Source organism: Miscanthus floridulus, chromosome 2, assembly GCF_019320115.1.
Source record: "Miscanthus floridulus cultivar M001 chromosome 2, ASM1932011v1, whole genome shotgun sequence".
NCBI lineage: Eukaryota > Viridiplantae > Streptophyta > Magnoliopsida > Poales > Poaceae > Miscanthus > Miscanthus floridulus.
This window is the reverse complement of record NC_089581.1, coordinates 118,710,355-118,728,530: the sequence shown is the minus strand read 5'-3', so window position 1 is coordinate 118,728,530 and position 18,176 is coordinate 118,710,355. Positions and strand designations below refer to the sequence as shown.

Sequence of the window (18,176 nt, the reverse complement as noted above, 5' to 3'; positions counted from 1 at the left end):
TTGATATATATTTGTTTGATATCTAGAATCCATAGAAAAAATATGTAATTTTTTTTTTGAAAAATTTGGTATATATTTGTGTTATTCCCAAATTATATCACTCTGTTCAATAAATTACACTGAATAAATCATTGTAAATATAGCAATAAGACAGTGTAAATATAGTTAGAAGATGGTGCAAGTGCATGGGAAAAATTCAGTTGACAGGAGAGGCCAAAACAACTGAATGTCACCTAGACATATCCTAATTTTTCTATACACAGGTACCCAATAAAGGTACAAATTGATTGCCTACTTATATGTACTAAGTGAATCGAGGAAAAAGGACAAGAGGAGAAAGCCCTATTAGCATTTCCCCTACTTGCCTGCAACCTGTAGTAGCTCTTGCAAAATCTTCACCCTATCTACGCTCTCAAGAAAGAGGATAAGCTAGTGCTCTATCTTTGATCTCCAGGGTCCCTCAGAGGCCATCAGACATTACTAAAATGCACAACTAAATTTTATATTGTGAGGTTCTCCTGGATGGCTGTAAATGAGCCACAGATGTTCCCACCCAAGTCTGGGAATGTTGTGCATCCTGGTAGTGGTTTCACCTTGCCTTTACGGTCGACGCTTACTGGATACTTCATGAGGTGGCCTCTCATCTCTGTCACCTCATCGGCAACAAACTGCTTCCAGTTCTCTTCCCCAAGATGCCGTACACGCCTCATGCATTCCAGGCTCTCCGGATAGTTGAAGTCTTCCTCAATGCTTCCAATATGCTCAGCCCATAAGGACATTCTGTAGCCATAAATCTACAAAGTGAAAATCAATCAATAGATTAAATTTAGTGTATGGCAAAAGGTTGCGTCGTGAAATCAATTGCACCCCTAACATGACAAACAGCTGAAACTAATGTATAGCCTCAGCAAAGCAGTAGCAGTGAGGACATGAAAGTATAAATAATTCCAAGTCCAATCTCATAACAGGAGCTTAGGGGCACAGCCCAGTTTTGTATGTCAGCTTGAGTAAAGGGGCAATACCTGTCCACGTGGGGCAGAAAGCTTATTAGCCCATGTATATTGTGGCTGATACGCTCCCATCGCAATCTCAGTGTCTCTTATTCCTTCCATGGATCTCTGGTTAATATTAGCCGATCCAATGATAACATACTCATCATCCACAATCATGCCTTTCGAATGTACATAGACCATGAATCTCCTATTTTTCCTAGCTTGTTCCTGAACATTAAATGCAAAATAAGCTTCCATACATGCCATATTCAGGAGAAGAACACAGCATGAAGACAGTCAATTCCAAAACTGATTACATGAGGGCAAATAATGTTTAGGTAACGGTTACAAGTTCAACATCCACAAGTAGCAACTTTTTGTAGAGCTAGTTCAGTATCCACAAGACACAATTTTTTGTCGAGCATCCACATGAGTAAGTCAAATCACTTCAGTCATTGACCAAGAATTTCTTTTCAAACAAAAACCTATATATCCTTTAAGAATCATCATGGTATGGGAATTCCCAGATGTTCAAAATCCAAATCTTAATGTTTTCACACTTCAACATACAGTCTAAAGGAACCATATCAGTACTTTGCCAAGAAAATGGAGATCTGTTGAGCAAAGTCCACCTAAAGGTCACACAACTCATATTTTTACCTACACTATTTAATACTTAACTGAAATGTTTTTTGCTGCAACAAATTAAAATTGCTCTCTAAGTCGGCATAATTTGTGGAACAAAAACAAGAAAGTAGTCACCTGAGGATTATTTGCTGTATTTGAAGCATTTGAAATGCTAGTGCAGTCAGCAACTTCACGATTGCCAAGACAGAAGAAGTTTAAATAATCCTGAGGCTCATACATATCATCCAGGCCTACTTCTTTCAAGGCCCTGTATATTGTCTCGTACATCATTTGCATGGTTTTGTTCTGCAGTGTAAATATAAAAAAGACGTGATTAAGCCATATGAAAAAATATCATCTACAGGAACACATGAAACAAGAAATGAACAATGATAGAACTGTGGATCTAACCTGCCAGTAAAGAATTCGTTGTGTTGCAGCACCAGTTGGATTACCCTCAGGCCACATAGGAACCACTATGTATGCAGAAAACCTTTCATTTGCCTTAATCTTGTTTGCAATTTTGAGAGCAATTTCAATTGGAATTAAATTGTTAGCCCCTGACATGCAGAAAAAGTTTTCAAGTGAGATGTGTAGTAAAAAGAGGAAAGGGGTAAAGGACTGTAGAATGTTTTTCTGGAAGAAACAATGTGCATTGTACTATATAGAAGAACGCAAAACAAAAGTTGACACTCATCATTTACCTAAATCCTTGTTTGAATCCCAATTAAATGAAGAACCAATGAAGTACTGATTCTCAATATAAATATAATGTTGGGCTGCCCGGATAGCATGGACATAAGCCGTATGTATGCTCATGTCAATAAGTACATTCTTTCCACAAACAAGATTCTGTTGGCCAAAGCAGAAGTGTTAGTCAACATCAAAATGGAAAATCCTACAAATATCGCATTGGTAGATGGTAGATAACAGTTACCTTCATGGTTGCTGCCCGTGGATCCTTTGGAAATCCCTTGGCAGAGTTTGAATCAATAGACCGGAACACCTGAATTCCAAAGTAAAAGAAAATTCAATGCTTGCAAGGCAAAATAGCACAAAGGGATAAAAGTTGGTTTTCCTTTTCAACTATATAGGAATGTTATAAACACCTGAACATGCCATGTCTCTGGATCATTGTCGCTAAAATATATTGCATCATTTATGTTTATAATATCTGGTATTCTTTCAATACTGAGCATTGCATCGTCGTACGATTTTGCCAACTTTTTAATCCCATGCCGTTTGGCCGCTTTTAACCAACGCTCCTGAAAGTTTTGTAGAACATCATAAGCAGCTGGACCATCGATCTTAGAATGCAAGTCATGCCACGGTTCCCTTGGACCACGAGCATCAACTGTCTGCAAAATAATGAGAAGAATTGTATTCAGGATCAGCAGTTCAGCACAGAATTTTTTTTTTCTTGAACATGCAGGAGAGCTGCATATCATTGTATTAATAGAAGAGAGTCATACATAGACCCAAACCCACACACACAAACACCCGCTACTACAAGGAAACTAAATCACCGGTTAAAAGCAAAAGGACGACCCGACCGCTACATCAGTCCTCTAGACTGCTCCTCCGGCAGTGAGCAGGGAGATCCCCTTGGCTCCTGCCAGGGTCCACCAATGGGCCTCTTACCTTGCCAAAGCCAGCATCATAAATCATAATAACATTTGGGGTTGCGCCATTGAAAACGCAATCATTTCTGTGCCGCCAGATGCTCCAGGCTCCCAAAATGACTAGAGAATTCATACCCTTCCTCAAATCTCCACTAGCAGAATTATCAACTTTTCTCCACCATCCAAGGATTGGTCAGTAGGTTGTGGAGCAAGTGATGCAAAACCAAAATGCAACAGGAAGGAGAACCAAAAATCTCTTGAGAATACACAGCCCACAAAGAAAATTAGGCAAGCGCTAATATTTTTTCCTATGCTAGAAAATGGCAAAGAACTATGTTCAGTATTGCCACAAAGAAAAGACAGAGAATAGGGCAATGTTAATATTAGTTATTCTTATGCAAAAATATTTTCCTTTTGATAAACTAAGAACAAAATATCATAAAAGGTTCCTACATTTTCAGTATTAAGAAATTCTAGGAATCATTACATAAGAAATTGCACAGAAACGAGACTTACATTAAAGTTTGGATTATAATAATCCTCCTTGTGCTCATTCTGAAGAGTCCGAAACAGAGGATGCCAAGGTGTATCATATCGCCCGCCACATAAATCAAGTCCTCCAACAAAAGCAACTATCTTTCTCCTATAGTTGCCAGCATCAGCATCCACAATAACTGTTTTCTGATGATGAGTAAAAATGGTTCCTGTTTCCTGGTCCACACAGTCTTCTTACATAAATAGATGGCACTCAAGAAACACAATGCAAACAGGGGCAACGGAGACACCGCGGGGCAGGGGCGGCGGCGGGGGCGGGGGGTCGTTGGCCCCAACTATGCTTGGTGTACACAAGTACACGTATGGTAAAGATTGATGTAATACTTTGTGAGAAAAAACAAATATGAACCATCATGAATGGTAAATTTGTACGACATCATCGTCACTGTTGACATTTGAGAATAGAGATAACCTGCTGTTTCACCCAGCTGTGGCGTTTCCCAGCAGATCGTGGGCACAGCAACACTTGGACTGAAGAATGCTTGAAAAATCTGCGTGTCTCCTCATCTCGTGTGCCCATGAAACCATCCTATGATTGAAACTTTCATAAACATGATGCACTCGATTCTTAAACATCATGAAATATGTGAAAAGTATGTTATCAAATGTCTAGTGAATAAGCTACCAAACTACCCATGGAGAATTTAGTAAAACTAATTTGATGTTATAGATGTTGGCGCATTTTTCTATAAACTTAGATAAAGTTAGAGAAAGCTGAACTGAACTATAATTTAGAACGGATGTAATATATCATAGGGAAGCTGGACACTACATTGATGAATATCCACTTAATACTATACAGTACAGATGACAACTAGTATTTCTGCAAATCATTTACTTGAACACCACAGAAACAAATATAAAGGTTACATCATAGTTTGCTCAATGCCATAAAGTTTAATCATGAAATTGGTGTACCGATTCCAATAACAGAGAAATATCATTGGTGCTACCATGCAGCTAATTTGAAAAGACACCTAATAAGTAATTAACATTAAAATCATTAAAGTTTCTAGACACAAAATTATGTCTTTTATAGCATGAAGACCTTAAAGCAGCATATTTTCAACTTGATAGATAATAATACATACCAACTTATATCCAAGAATGCTCCTTGATGTAGGATCATCCCAAACAAGCAGCAGCACACGCACCCCTTCCTGTGACTTCATCGTCAACAGGTCCCCAAGTGATGGAGCTTGAGTGCCATCTCTCACGAGGTGGATTGTGTGGAAAACAGACCACCCCACGATGTAAATCAACTTCCTTGCCTGGCATATGGCATCATAGATATCACGCCAGCACTGCCCGTGCTGGTAGCGCAGCCCATTGCCAAGCCATATGTCTGGGAGACAACCATCAGGCACATGGGCGTCTTGATACAGGGTCACTCTCATGCCGCGCCTAAGCGGGAAGTAAGTATGAGGTATGCCAAGACTGTCTGGACCAGCAATGACGCCATGGTGGTACATTGTGAGCTGAGCGACGGGGATGTACTGTATCGACAAATGTAGTACAGCTCCTGGAGCACATGGCTTGCCATTGGGCTCAAGGACGGGGTAGACACCCTGAATCCTTTCCCCTGTCAGAAGCTTCTCAGCGGGAATGGACACAACACCGATGATCTGAGCACCGAAGACATCACTGTCCTTGACAACAAACTGGACTTCGGCAGCCTCATGCCCGACGGGCACCAAGAAGTTCTGTGACCAGACTGGATTCTCACAGTTGGGGATGACATAGGTCCGCGCGACGGTGGCATAGGAGACCTGAACGGTGACATAGGGGTCGCTGGTCATGGACGCGCTGGACATCTTGCTGCCGACAGCGCTGGTGATGCGCGGGCCGAGGAGCTCGCCGACCCTCTTGGAGAACATATCCTTATTAGGCAAGTGCCGGGCGTCGTGCACCCAGATGTCGAGGCTGCCGTGGAGCAGCACCACCTTGAGCGATGCCCTGAAGCTGCCGCCGTGCTGCGACCCTCCCGCGGCCGCGCCGTAGGGCACCATCTGCATCCCGCCTCCGTGCTGCGACCCTCCGGCTGCCGCGCCATAGGGCACCACCTGCATCCCGCCGCCGTGGCTGCTCCCATCGCCCGAGAAGGGGGTGGAGGGCGGGGGCACGGAGGGCGACGACGCGTAGTCGTGACGGTCGGAGAGGCGCATGGAGGCGAGGACATCCTCGATGGGGTACGACGGCGCGGAGGGCGCCGGCGACGGGGGTTCGGGCGCGGAGGCGTGCTGGTGGTGGAAGCTGGAGCTGGGAGAGAGCCCCGGGTAGGAGGATGGGTACGGGGATGATGGGTAGGGGTCGTACCCGTAGCCATAAGGCGATGGATGCGGCGGCGGCGGGTAGGCGTGGTACTGCGGCGGTGGCGGGTACGCCTGGAGCGGGCCGGAGTGGTACTGCTGCGGCGGCGGGGGCGGGGCGGGGGCATAGCTCGGGAAGGATGGAGACGGAGAGAGGTATGGCGCGGCCGGCGCGGCAGACGACGGCGGCGGCGCAGGCGGGTACTGGTACCCGTAAGGATGCAGCTGCGCCTGCGCCTGCGCCTGCGGGTACGGGTATTGGTACGGCGGGTAGTGAGGCGGGTGGCCGCCGTTGTTGCCGTTCTCCATCGCCGCCCGGGCGCCTGCTTCCTTGGTTGCTCTCAACACGGCTCCGCTTTCGATTGATCTCTCCCTGTGGTGGTGTGGTCCGAAATTGAAACGGCCAGAGAGGCCGGAGGTGGAAGAGTCGTGGGTGGCGGGTGGCGACCGCGACCACGACGGTGGCTGCGGGAACGAATTGAAAAAAAATGGATGTTGAACTTTGGAATCGGGGATGGGATCGGAAGAAGCAGGACGGTGGTTGGCCGGAACCGGCCCGCCGATTTCGTTCCGCCACCACTGCGGCTGCGGCCGTATGGATTTGGACGCTGACCACTTCAGACGGATCACCGCCTCGGTCCTAACGTTGAAGGCACCTTCGCCTTCGCGTCGTGGCGCCGTGTGTGTGTGTCTTCTCCGTCAGGTTGAATGGCACGTGTCAGAGAAGGGAGAGACTTGTTGCTGGCCAGGTAGGCACGCTACGAACGAACAAGATGACGTGTTGGGATACTCCATTTCTTTAATTCTCCTTGTGATGAAAAGGCAGAATCTGTCCGTACTGTAAGCAAAAGGCGCTACGGGATTTCATTTTTCTGAAACGAGTAGCGCTCTCTGTTCTATTCTACCAGGAACCTGCTTGCGGGACAACGATTCCTGCAAGTTTTTTGTAAAACAAAAAAAAAAAAGATTCCTGCAAGGTGGAGAAGCCCACACGGCACGAATGGCTCGATGCGTGCACCGCGTAGATTGCTGTGTACTGTACGGCATAGGCTATTGCGAATGAACGAGTTGGCAATTTTAGACCGCAATGCTATAGATCGGGCGTCCGACCGGTTGAATATCACGCACTCCCACTCACACTCGGCCCATTTCCCCAGCTCCGTCCGCTCCCCCGCACCCTCTCCCCCTCACTCGCTCTTCTACGTGCTGCTCCCCCGCACCCGCTCCCCTCCGCGTCGCTTTCCTGCTCGCTCTCCGCGCCGTCGCTGGGATAGGGGACACCGCGCCCGCGAGCTTGCAGTGCCCCCCCCCCCCCGCCCCGCCCGTCGGTGCTCCCTTCCTCCCTCCGTCCCTCGCCCACCGCGACCTCCATGCACCCTCAACGTCCCTGCGACCTGGCTCCCACACCCCACCAGAGACGAGGACGACGGCGGTGGCTCCGACGAGGTATGTGGCGAAGGGATCTGGATCTGAGGCCTGCTCCTCCTCCTTCTACCCCTCCTCCTCCTCTAGATCTAAGGGATGCGGCGGTGGCTAGGGTTCCGACGAGCTCTCAGGGTCAGATCTCGCCGTGTTGCAATGTTTTTTATGTTACAACAGACGATTTCGAATGTTGCAATGGGATTTTTTTGGGTTGTTGAAACACATGTTTTTGCGATGTTGCAGTAGTATTGCTTGAGATATTGCAGTATGTTTCAGTTGCTTCAATCTTATATTGCAGTAGTTGTTCTATGTTATTGCAAGTGTTTTTATTTTCAAGCGTTGTTCATATGCTTTACACCAGTGTTGCAATAATATGTTCCAAATGTTTCAGCTTCTTCAACCTATTGTTGCAGCAGCTTGTTCGGTGTTGTTACAATAATATGTTCATGGTGTTTCAGCTGCTACAGCCTAATGTTTCAGCTGTTGTTCCTTGTTGTTGCAATAATATGTTCATGGTGTTTCAACTGCTTCATCCTAATGTTGCAGCTGTTGTTCCTTGTTGTTGCAATATATATGTTCATGGTGTTTCAGCTGCTTCTGCCTAATGTTGTAGTAGTTGTTTTTGTGTTGTTGCACTTGTTTTTATTCCAGCTTTCTATGTTGTTCGGCCAGGGAGGGGCGAGCCGGGTCGAATGGGGGTGTGTGGTTCGCCGGGGCCTAGCGGGCGGAGGTGCTGGGGTCGACGGACATGGGGTGATGTGGCCATGGGGGCTTTGGGCATGCAGCATGCTTGCCGCGGGCGTGGGGCGGACGCAACGGGCTGTGGGGCGATCTAGGGGCGGACGGACTCGCGTGGCACAGAGGCTAGCGGGGCTCTTTGTAGGCATCGCGGGTCGCGGGTTTGTCGGTGATAACGGGGCTCTTCGTTCGACAAAGACGCAGCAGCGCTAGTTCGTGCGGGCGCGCGATCTCAGGGCGGCGGCGTCGGTCCAGCGGGCTCGCTCCTTGCGCGCGTCGGTGGGGGGGCGTGCTGGTAGCGTGCGGTGCGAAACTGAGAAGGAAGAGCGCATGCTGGGGGAGTGCATCCACGGAACCACCCAATGGATCCGTATCCATCGGACGTCCGGGCGCTAGCGCTCCCCAATTTTAGACTTCAAAAACTACTATACAGCTCCTTTTCATCTTCCCAATGCTCTAACTTGTCTCTCTCAATAAGGCCAGTCTCAATCAAAGTTTAATGTAAGTTTTATTTGCATTAAATAGGTTGCTACATAGACATCTTTGATGACATGGCAGGCTTCATTTCATTTTATATGACATGATAGTTTTAGTGACGGTGCCATACTCCCAGGATTCCTGACTACCAGATATGCTGGCTACCGAATCCGTACCGAAGAAGGTCCGAAGGTTCACAACTCATCTATTCAAGGAAGGATATCTAAAGATCACGCCAAGACTCTGACTAGGGCACGACTACATAACTTGTAGGGCAAGTAGGCCTCGGATATAAATAGCTAGCTATCCGCCCTGTTGTAATCATCGAAACTCTCATAGGCATAGCCATCTTGTAATCACCATCTCGCTATTCGATGAGATCGTAATACAAACAAGTAGCAACTAGACATACAACTTTTACTTGCTTTTCGAGGGCCTGAACCAGTATAAAATTCGTGTCTCTACTGTGCTTGCTCTTTGCGTCAGGCGAATTCCTCCTAGAACTGAATACCTGCCTGTAAAAAACAATGACAGAGGCACGCCAGATAAGGGGATTTTGCGTAAAGAGTGATCATGTTGATCATCAGTGGAGTTTGGTATATAGATCCAACGCATTCCGACGTTGACGTATTGCCGACTTCGGTCAAATTTGAGATTTTGGGCGACTACTACTCAGGACCTCAGATCTATTCACCATCCCGCAACATGCCACTAACCATCCACTTTGGAAGCTTGGTATTCGAGCATGACGGTGATTTCAATCTCAAGTGGACGGGGATCGATGATCCCTGACCCACGCTGTCTAGGAAATTTTTGCCTCCTGGGGACACCCCACCGAGGAAGAGAAGAACGACAAAAACACTCAACTCAATCTAGACTTTGAGGACTCAGACAATGAGTTAGATCCCATCGAAAGTCATCGAATCTATATGGATAGTTGTGATCAAACCCCGACAGATGAGGATAGGTCATCAGCTACTCGACCACCTCCATGCCTCAACAATGCACCAAAACTCAATACTGTTGCGCCCTACACATCGACTCAATCAGCCCTAGCTCCAAGGAATCTAAGTTTTGACTTCCGAATAGCCCAGGAAGATAACATCCAGCTCAGAATGCTCCTTAGAACTATGTGGGCCCTGGCTAAAGAAGGCACGCCTTTGGCAAAAATCATCGAGTAGGCTCAGGATCTGGTTAACTAGACGAAGTAACGCATGGATGCCAAAGCGGCCAAGTCCCGATCTCAGTCTAGAGGTCGTAACCCTCCTCCCAAGAGATCCAATCGATCGGTAGGAAACCGCTATCAACCGAGGCGAGGCCAAGATCTATGGCACAAACTTGACACATCGTAGAAATCACGATGCTCGGGAAACCATCAACATCAACATGGCCCAGCAAAGGAACTATTCGGTCACCCCCTATTTGGCATTTGTGCACATATTGCTTCAGGTGATATGGCCCGACAAGTTCCGCCCTGGACCCATTGAGAAGTATGATGGGACTACCAACCCCAAGGAGTGGATCTAGATGTATGACATGGTGATCGAGGCAGTAGCAGGAGATGACTATGTGAAAGCCAATTTCCTATCGATTGTCCTTCAAGGGTCTGCCCGAACTTGGCTGATGAATTTGCTCGAGTGCACAGTCCAATCTTGGAGCCATCTACGCTAGCTATTCGAAGCCAACTTTCATCCAACTTATAGCCGTCCTGGCCACGAGGATGACCTATTTGCATACGTTCAGAAATCCAATGAGCATCTTCGAGACTTTATCCATAGGTTTAGCAAGATTCGTAACACGATCCCTGACATGAGTGAAGATCGGGTGATTGTAGCCTTCAAGCAAGGGTGCATGGACGAACTAACTGCGGAAAAGTTAGCCACCAAGAACCCAAAGATGGTTGCTGAACTCTACAAGATCCTCGATGCAACGGCAAAGGTAGCCGACGCCCAAGGCTAAATGAATGGACAGTCTAACACGAAAGATAAGAAGAAGAACAAGGATAAGAAGCGCAAGACTGGTGAAGCTGAAGTCCTAGTCATAGGGAAAGGAAAGGCACCATTGCACGGCAAGGTAAACCTGAAGACATTTCCATCTATTGTCCTGTTCATCGTTCTACCAAACATAGTTTTGTAGATTATTTAGTCTATAAGAAATGGAAGCAGGAAGAAGAACAGGCACGCAAGCCCCAGGGGCCAGTCAGGCAAGAGCCACCCCAATGTCGAGTTGACCCCCATAACAACGATGATCTGATCGCCTTGGGGAAAATGAGATTGCCATAATCTATGGTGGCACAGCCACACCAGCCTCCAAGACCAAGTTAAAGTAGGTCGAGTGCTAGGTGAACAGCACCCAGCCCTCGAACAAAAGGCTTAAATGGACAAAGGTGCCAATCCAATTCGATATTCAGGACCATCGCCTGAATTTATTCGACGGTCCACTACTACCGCTGATCATATAGCCCTACATCAGGAATTACAAGGTCGGTCGAACCTTAATTGATAGCGACAGTGGCCTCAACCTCCTCTTCGCCAATGCATATGATAGTCTAGGATTGCCTAGAAAGCGCCTCCTCTTAGTCAAAGAACCCTTCTATGGGGTAATGCTAGGCATGTCAGCATACCCCCTCGGGAGAATCAACCTACAAGTTTCCCTTAGAGAAGGCGAGAACACTAGGTCCGAGTTCCTCACATCAAGGTTGCAAACTTTGATTCGGCATATAACTACATCTTGGGCAGACCGTTTGCGGTAAAACCGACCAATTTATAAAAGCATAAGTACAATAGCAACCACCAAAGCAATCACACCGTCATACTTAAGCCCCTATAAACCCGGTAGTCCGTCGAGTATCACGCAGAACCTCGAATAATCCAACACCCAACCAAGATCATACATGATTCAACATACAAACCACATGTTACATAAGTTCACAAGTAGTTCAACATACATCAGAGTATGGAACGAGTTATTACAATACCCAGTTCGAATACAGTAGTTGCGGAAGCAAAGATAGTTTTTAAACTAACATCTCACACCATTGTTCAAATACTTGCCAGTTTATGATCATATCCCACAAAAGCATCATAGATTAGATATATAGAAGAGCCTTTCCCATGGCCTACTCCTCGGCCACGGTGGGACAGAAGCAGTGCTTACAATATCCATGATAGACTGTATTATCTACAACAAGTGGGACATAAACCTAGAGTACAAGAAGGTACTCAGTTAGACTTACTCGTCATAAACTAAAAATAAAATGACACCAAGGATCATACAAGGCTTTATAAGTGGATCTAGCTTGACAACATTTTGCATAAAAAGCCCCTAGTTGAGCTACACATTTTATAATTCAGTAACCAAGTTCATTATAGCTATTCATCTCTAGATTAGCAACTAACCTATGCCAAACATGTGGTATATCATTAGTGATAGAAAAATAGTAACCCTAGCCAGTTATTATACCATTCTCAGAACCATTCCACTTGCCATTAATACTACGATAGAAGGAAGCTCAGTCAAGTTTCTCACTATTCGAGAGAGACGGTGATTCAAATTGATTGTAACCAGCTAGGCAGTATTCCTAACACAAACCGAGGTCTACCAGCCATGGTAGCCTTAGGTCACCTTTGGTACAACTCAGGTACATATTTCATGGGTTTGATCAGTGCCGCACAACCAGAGGCAACCAGCTGCCAGGATGTTTAGGCCTGGCCTACCCTTGGGCTCATGTCTGGCTTCCCGCACATCCTTACTTTCATCCAAAGTGCACACTCTAATAGAACGAGGTCCGACCTAAGTTGGGCTACTCAGCTTCGCAATCGGAATGAGTTATCCGGCTAGCTAAGTGAGAGGCATGCGTTCAAAATGACCGAGGACCAACAACAATGCTGCCCTTAATCGGCGTAGACAGAATCACATGAGTCAACCCACAATATAGACTTCGTCTGGCCTTGAATTACAACATCCCATGGTTCTTTTACATGATAGCAAATATAGCCAACCATGGTTCAGTGTCCACCTACCTCTCATAGGTGACAGGAAATCACCCGACTTCTACCGAGCTAAGCATGGCTAAGCATATATTCGATCCTGGACCTACATAGGGTTTAAGGTACATTTCTAGACAAGGAGATTATGTACATCAAGTGGTTCCAATCAACTCCTATAACCTAATGCATCAAACATAAAAGGACTCAAGTTGACATTTGTAAAACATCGGAGGCTTAGAATGCTCCGGGGTTTGCCTTTCAGAAAGGATGTAGACCTATGATCAGGACACTTTGGTAGTTCTTCTGGAGCCTGCTCCTCACTTTTAGGAGCTACTTGCTGTAGTGCCTCCTGATTCTCCTCCTCTGCTTTGAACTCTAAGAGGGTGATTTTTTTGGATGATCCTATATGCATGAGCACAAATAAGATATCATGGATGCATAGGTAATGACATGGATGATATGATATGATGAAAGGCATAATCATAAATGTCTTTAATAGCAAGGCATTAAGGTGATAACACGATTAACTTTCTTTTACTGAGTAGGTGCATATCTCCTCTCTAGTAATTAAACAAACACATATTTAAAATGTTTTTGGGACTACAAGACAACAACCACCTATTTTGACCATAACTAGAGTTTTACCCACCCAAACAATGTGATCGTGGACTTTCTAGAAATCTTATAAAATTATCTACAACTTTGTTATTGACAAGTTTTACAAAAAAGATTATTGTCATCACGAAGTTTTCACCACAACAGGAACTAGTCATGCAGCCATCTAGTTGAATTATAGAGCAATAATTAACTAGCTGCCTATAACCAATTAACTTTGAGCATAACTACCAATACCAAAAGACCATATGCATTACAATCACTATAGAAAACATTATGGTTAAGCCTAATAACTTATTTACATGCATTTAGTAATTTCCTTATATAATAAGGTGATTTAAAGGGTCAATATTTCTAGTTCACAATGCATCCTAAGAAAATTACAGTAGCCTACATATAACTCCAATAGTCGACTGTACAAAATTTATGCCATTTGGATATATATAGCAACCCTTACAAAAATGACAAGTTGCATAGGCTTATTTTAGCAAAAATAGTTTAGCCTAGTGAAAAGTGTTAAATAATAGATTTTATATTTTTCCTACTTTTATCCTAACATAAGAACATTGTGTAAAATTTTTCATGATCATAAGTTATGTATATTTACCCCAATTAATTTCACTAGAAAGTAGCAATTAATCAAGGTTAAATAGAAAGACCATATTGCAAGTATGCCTATTGTAGTTTTAATATTTTTCCTAGCTAAAGCATGTCAACACAAGACCAACGAAATTAGAATCATATTTTTAGCACTTCCCTAGCTCAAGTTATGCATTTTACAAGATAGAAACTAATTTAAAAGCACTCAACTAGCTTGATTTAATTCCCTAAGAAAAATACCCCAAACAGTAGGTTTTACATTTTTATAAAATAGTACACTTTCTGATGAATCCAACAAAATTTGGTTCACTCAATTTGGACACTCCTAGCTCTAGATATGGTTTTTTTTGAATTTGAATCAATTTCTGAAAAAGAATAAAGAAAAACATTCAAACCTAAATCGCTACGTGCACCCGGTTTCAGTGTACCCAGAGACAGACAGTTGGGTCTCGCAGTTAATGGGTGCCACATGTCATTAGTACAAAAGCAGGGCATGGTGGTTGCCCGTGGAGAGCTCGTGGACGATGAGGTCACCGGCGACAAGGTCTCCACCATCGTGTTCCCCACCCCCGAGTGCATCTACTGGTACACTCGGTTGGATCGATGGATCACCAGAGTTACCTTGCCGGCGAGCATGGTGGCTTGGTGGCGACGCATGGTGGCAGACTCATCGTCTTCGGTGATGACGTGCCCTAGTAACACGGCTACGGCTTCCACAGACTCTAGTGGAGCTCTAGGGTGCGGGTTAGGGTTAGTAGCGGCGTCCGAGGGGCATGGCCACGTGCATAGTGGCATGGCGGCATGAGCGCGGTGATGGTGAGGTCATCGTTCCGATGAGATGGCTGTCGATGGCGAGTCTCTATCATGGGACAAGATGCTAGGGTTCACGGTGGCACACAAACACGTGCTAGAGGGGGATGACGGGTCTAGTTAGAGCCGATCGTGATAAGCTCGTGCTCATGGCCATGGCAGATGCGCACGGTGTGGACACGTGTTCCAGCACTGTTGTGGTAGTAGAGGTTAAATAGGTTGTGGCATTAGCTTCTAGACCCTACGGCGATGATGGACCGAAGTGAAGGGAGGTCAGAGGAGCAATGGAGATGGCTAGCCACGGGCGAGCTCGAAGCTCGGTGGCACACTACGGGCATGGCGGCGATGGTGACGCGCAATATGGCCTCACCTAGGCTCAAATGGCTACAATGGCGGGTCGAGGAGGTAGAGGACATTATGGCAGAGCTGTGGGCGAGATGGATTAGTGTAGGATCTCTGGTTGGCCTAGAGGGAGGGTGAATAGTCCTATCAAAACAAACACTGAAACTTTTATCAAATTCACCCTACGGCAGTACCGCTCTGGAGGGCAGCACTGCCGGGCTAGAACAACGGCACTACCGCACCTGTAGACAACTTCGAGTCACAGTTCAAAATCCATGAACAAAAACTTAGATCGGAGAAATTTCCTAGCTTACTGCAGGTATGACAATCACAGATCAAGAGCTAGAAGTAGTAGGAACACCACACATAAGTAGATCGACTAGAAACCCTAGATATCACCTCAACCACAATATGTCATGCAAGTAATGTAAATCAAGCACAAGTGACATAGTGATTTATCTCGTGGTTCGACTCACCACCAAGGCTTGCCTACCTCCATATTGTTGAGGTTAGACACTAAGGCTTAGGGCTTTCCAACCCTTCCTCGTTCTCAAGTCAAGGGACTTAACTCTTGAGATGAGGGGTGGGTTTATTAGCTTCAAGAGATAATTACAAACCTCTCAGGGCTGCCACACAAGTTGGCAAGCTCCACAGGTGACGCTCTAGCCAGCTAGGAGCTAAGTTCCAAGAGTAACAAACACAATAGCCTGCCAAAATATGAACCAAGTGCTCTTTAGAGTTGGGGAATCAATGGAGCTGCACTCTAATCGAGTTTTGGACCCTTTTCCCTTAAGGATTGATGGGGAAATCAATGGATTTGCTTGGGGGCTTGAGGTCAACAACGGAGGGAGAGAGAGAGAGCTCATGCTTTGTTTTGGGCGTGCTGAACTGAGGAAGAAGAGGCAGAGTACCGATGGGAAGGAAGGGGAAGGGTATAAATACCCCCCTAGCCCCCAACGGTCACTTAAGTCGTGGTAGTGCCATGGCTCAAGTGCGGCAGTGCCTCTCTTCAAGTGCGATAGTGCCGCACCACGCAAGACAGCAAGGGCAAGAGTGAAGTATAGACTGTCTTGGCTATGAATCTAAGGATGCATGTATATGTTTGAGCACTTGGTAGCACATATTAGCTTAAGCATTGTGTCCCCCTTTATAGTATGACTTTTTCTATACTCAAATTCAAAATATAAAAGAATTTAAACCTCCTTTGAGTTTGAAGCCATATATATTTGTAATTGGGGGCTCCTCCATTTTATGTAGCATCCTCAAACATGAATTTCCTGCTTGTCATCTCGATAAATCTCATTAGTTCTCTAATTGTGTGGTCATTATCACCAAAACCCACAATTAGGGTTTGATTGCATTTTCAATCTCCCCCTTTTTAGTGATTGATGACAATCCAATTAGAGCTTACAAAAGATATAAAATAAATACTGAGATTTTTGAGCCATGGGTGTAGAGCCTCCCCCTAAGTATGTGAATATAGAATTGAATTCTCAAATTGGCATAAGAAGCCAAGATTCACATTCTAGTGAAAGTGATGGGGCTCCCCCTACTCCATGCTCCTGTGGGGTGCTACATACTATGTCAGGTATGTAAAATGTGATGCAATTGATAGTTTATGCACAACATGGTTTGCTGATGTAGCTGGGTGTGGCACTGCTGCACCAGAGTGTGGCACTGCCGCACTTGCTGTAATAGCACAGATCAGATCAGACACCACACAACATGTAATATATATAAAGATATACATTCTAGCATAATTGTATCACAAGCAACAGCATAGATTAATGTATGTCCATATTCTACACATATAAATAGTACTTAAGTAGCATTATTACATAAATAGAGTTTCTAATGGACTCTCAAACTCTCACCTAACGAAGACTACTCTAAATGGATACGGCCATGACTCTAGCTATAGCAACCTCCTCTCCATGGCTTCAAAAAAGTTGTTGATCCCTCTAATTTTCTCCCCCTTTGGCACAAAGCACCAAAAAGAGAAGAAAAGAAGAAAGACCAACACTCACTCCTCATCCTCTTGGATGGTGTCCCAATCGACATCATCCCCACCAGTAGCTCCACTAGCACCTGCAACATCCTCCTCTCTACCATCATCGTCGTCGTCAGAGGAGGAGGAGGAAGAAGACACCATCGCCCTCCCTTGGCGACGAGTGGTCAAAGTGTGGCGCTCACGCTTGGTGTTCCTCCTCATGGACTGCAAGGTGGACCTCAAACTCATGTGAGGATCAAGCTCTAGCTGCTCCTGCTCCTCCTCCTCACCCTCTGAATCTATCTTAGAAAGACTAGGGAGGTCATCAAACCTCAGCATGACTAAACATGAGAAAGAGGTGGCAACCCTGCATGCTCTCTAGCCTCCCGGTTGGCTTCACGGTTCTCCAACCGATCCTAATATGAGGTCCTCTCAATCATAAACATGAGATAGGGGCCACAGGGTATCCCCTTTCTCCCATCCTCCATGGCATTCCTCAGCTCATGCCACATGAAGTGAGGGACATTAAACCTATCACCTCCAGGAGCAACTCTAGCAAGCACATTCCTCACATATCCATTAAGATCAGAAGCTGCTCCATCCTTGGGATTGATAGTGTGACTGATCAAATTGTTCAGAATGTAATAATAGCTCTTCAGACCACTGACCTTCTCATCTGTACTTCTCCTATCAATCCACATATATGCAATGTTGCAGATCTCAGCTCTAGCCTCATCATGAATGTAAGTGAAGCCCCGCTCCTCCTCTCCAAAACCAAGGATCCGGCTGAAAGTCACAAAATCAACTCTATAATGTCGTCCCTTAGTCATCCAGTGAATCTCAATAGTGTAGATACTATAGAAGAAAGTGGCATGGAACTAGGCTAGCACTTCCTCATTCCAATTATATCTGAAGCTCATAATATCAGTGAGGCCAAACAACTCACAAGCCTTGATCACCTTATTGAATTATGGCTCATTCTTTGCCTTCATCTCCTCCCAATCAACATATTGCATCTTAACAACTTTGGATTTCTTAGAGTTGAAGTTCACAGATGCATAGAAGTTGGAATGAAACTCATTCCAAAA

The 18,176-nt window shown here is 45.3% G+C and overlaps 1 protein-coding gene across 1 annotated transcript; it reads right to left on the bottom strand.

Moving 5' to 3' along the window:
* Positions 1 to 64: 64 nt before the first annotated feature.
* Positions 65 to 6,766, bottom strand: LOC136528516 (phospholipase D gamma 1-like). Its single transcript, XM_066521490.1, has 10 exons — positions 4,888 to 6,766; positions 4,209 to 4,325; positions 3,758 to 3,952; positions 2,729 to 2,977; positions 2,557 to 2,625; positions 2,324 to 2,471; positions 2,031 to 2,179; positions 1,755 to 1,925; positions 1,023 to 1,220; positions 65 to 794 (listed from the first exon to the last, which is right to left on the bottom strand). The coding sequence occupies exons 1-10, from the start codon at positions 6,412 to 6,414 to the stop codon at positions 501 to 503; spliced, it is 3,117 nt and encodes a 1,038-aa protein (XP_066377587.1). The 5' UTR covers positions 6,415 to 6,766; the 3' UTR covers positions 65 to 500.
* Positions 6,767 to 18,176: the final 11,410 nt, after the last annotated feature.

Excerpts from the sequence above, each read along its gene's own strand:
- LOC136528516 (XM_066521490.1), bottom strand. The coding sequence starts at position 6,414 with ATGGAGAACGGCAACAACGGCGGCCACCCGCCTCACTACCCGCCGTAC. Across the intron at positions 2,180-2,323 it reads GGATTCAAACAAGGATTTAG|GGGCTAACAATTTAATTCCA; the intron begins GTAAATGATGAG and ends TCTGCATGTCAG. Across the intron at positions 1,221-1,754 it reads ATACAGCAAATAATCCTCAG|GAACAAGCTAGGAAAAATAG; the intron begins GTGACTACTTTC and ends TTTAATGTTCAG.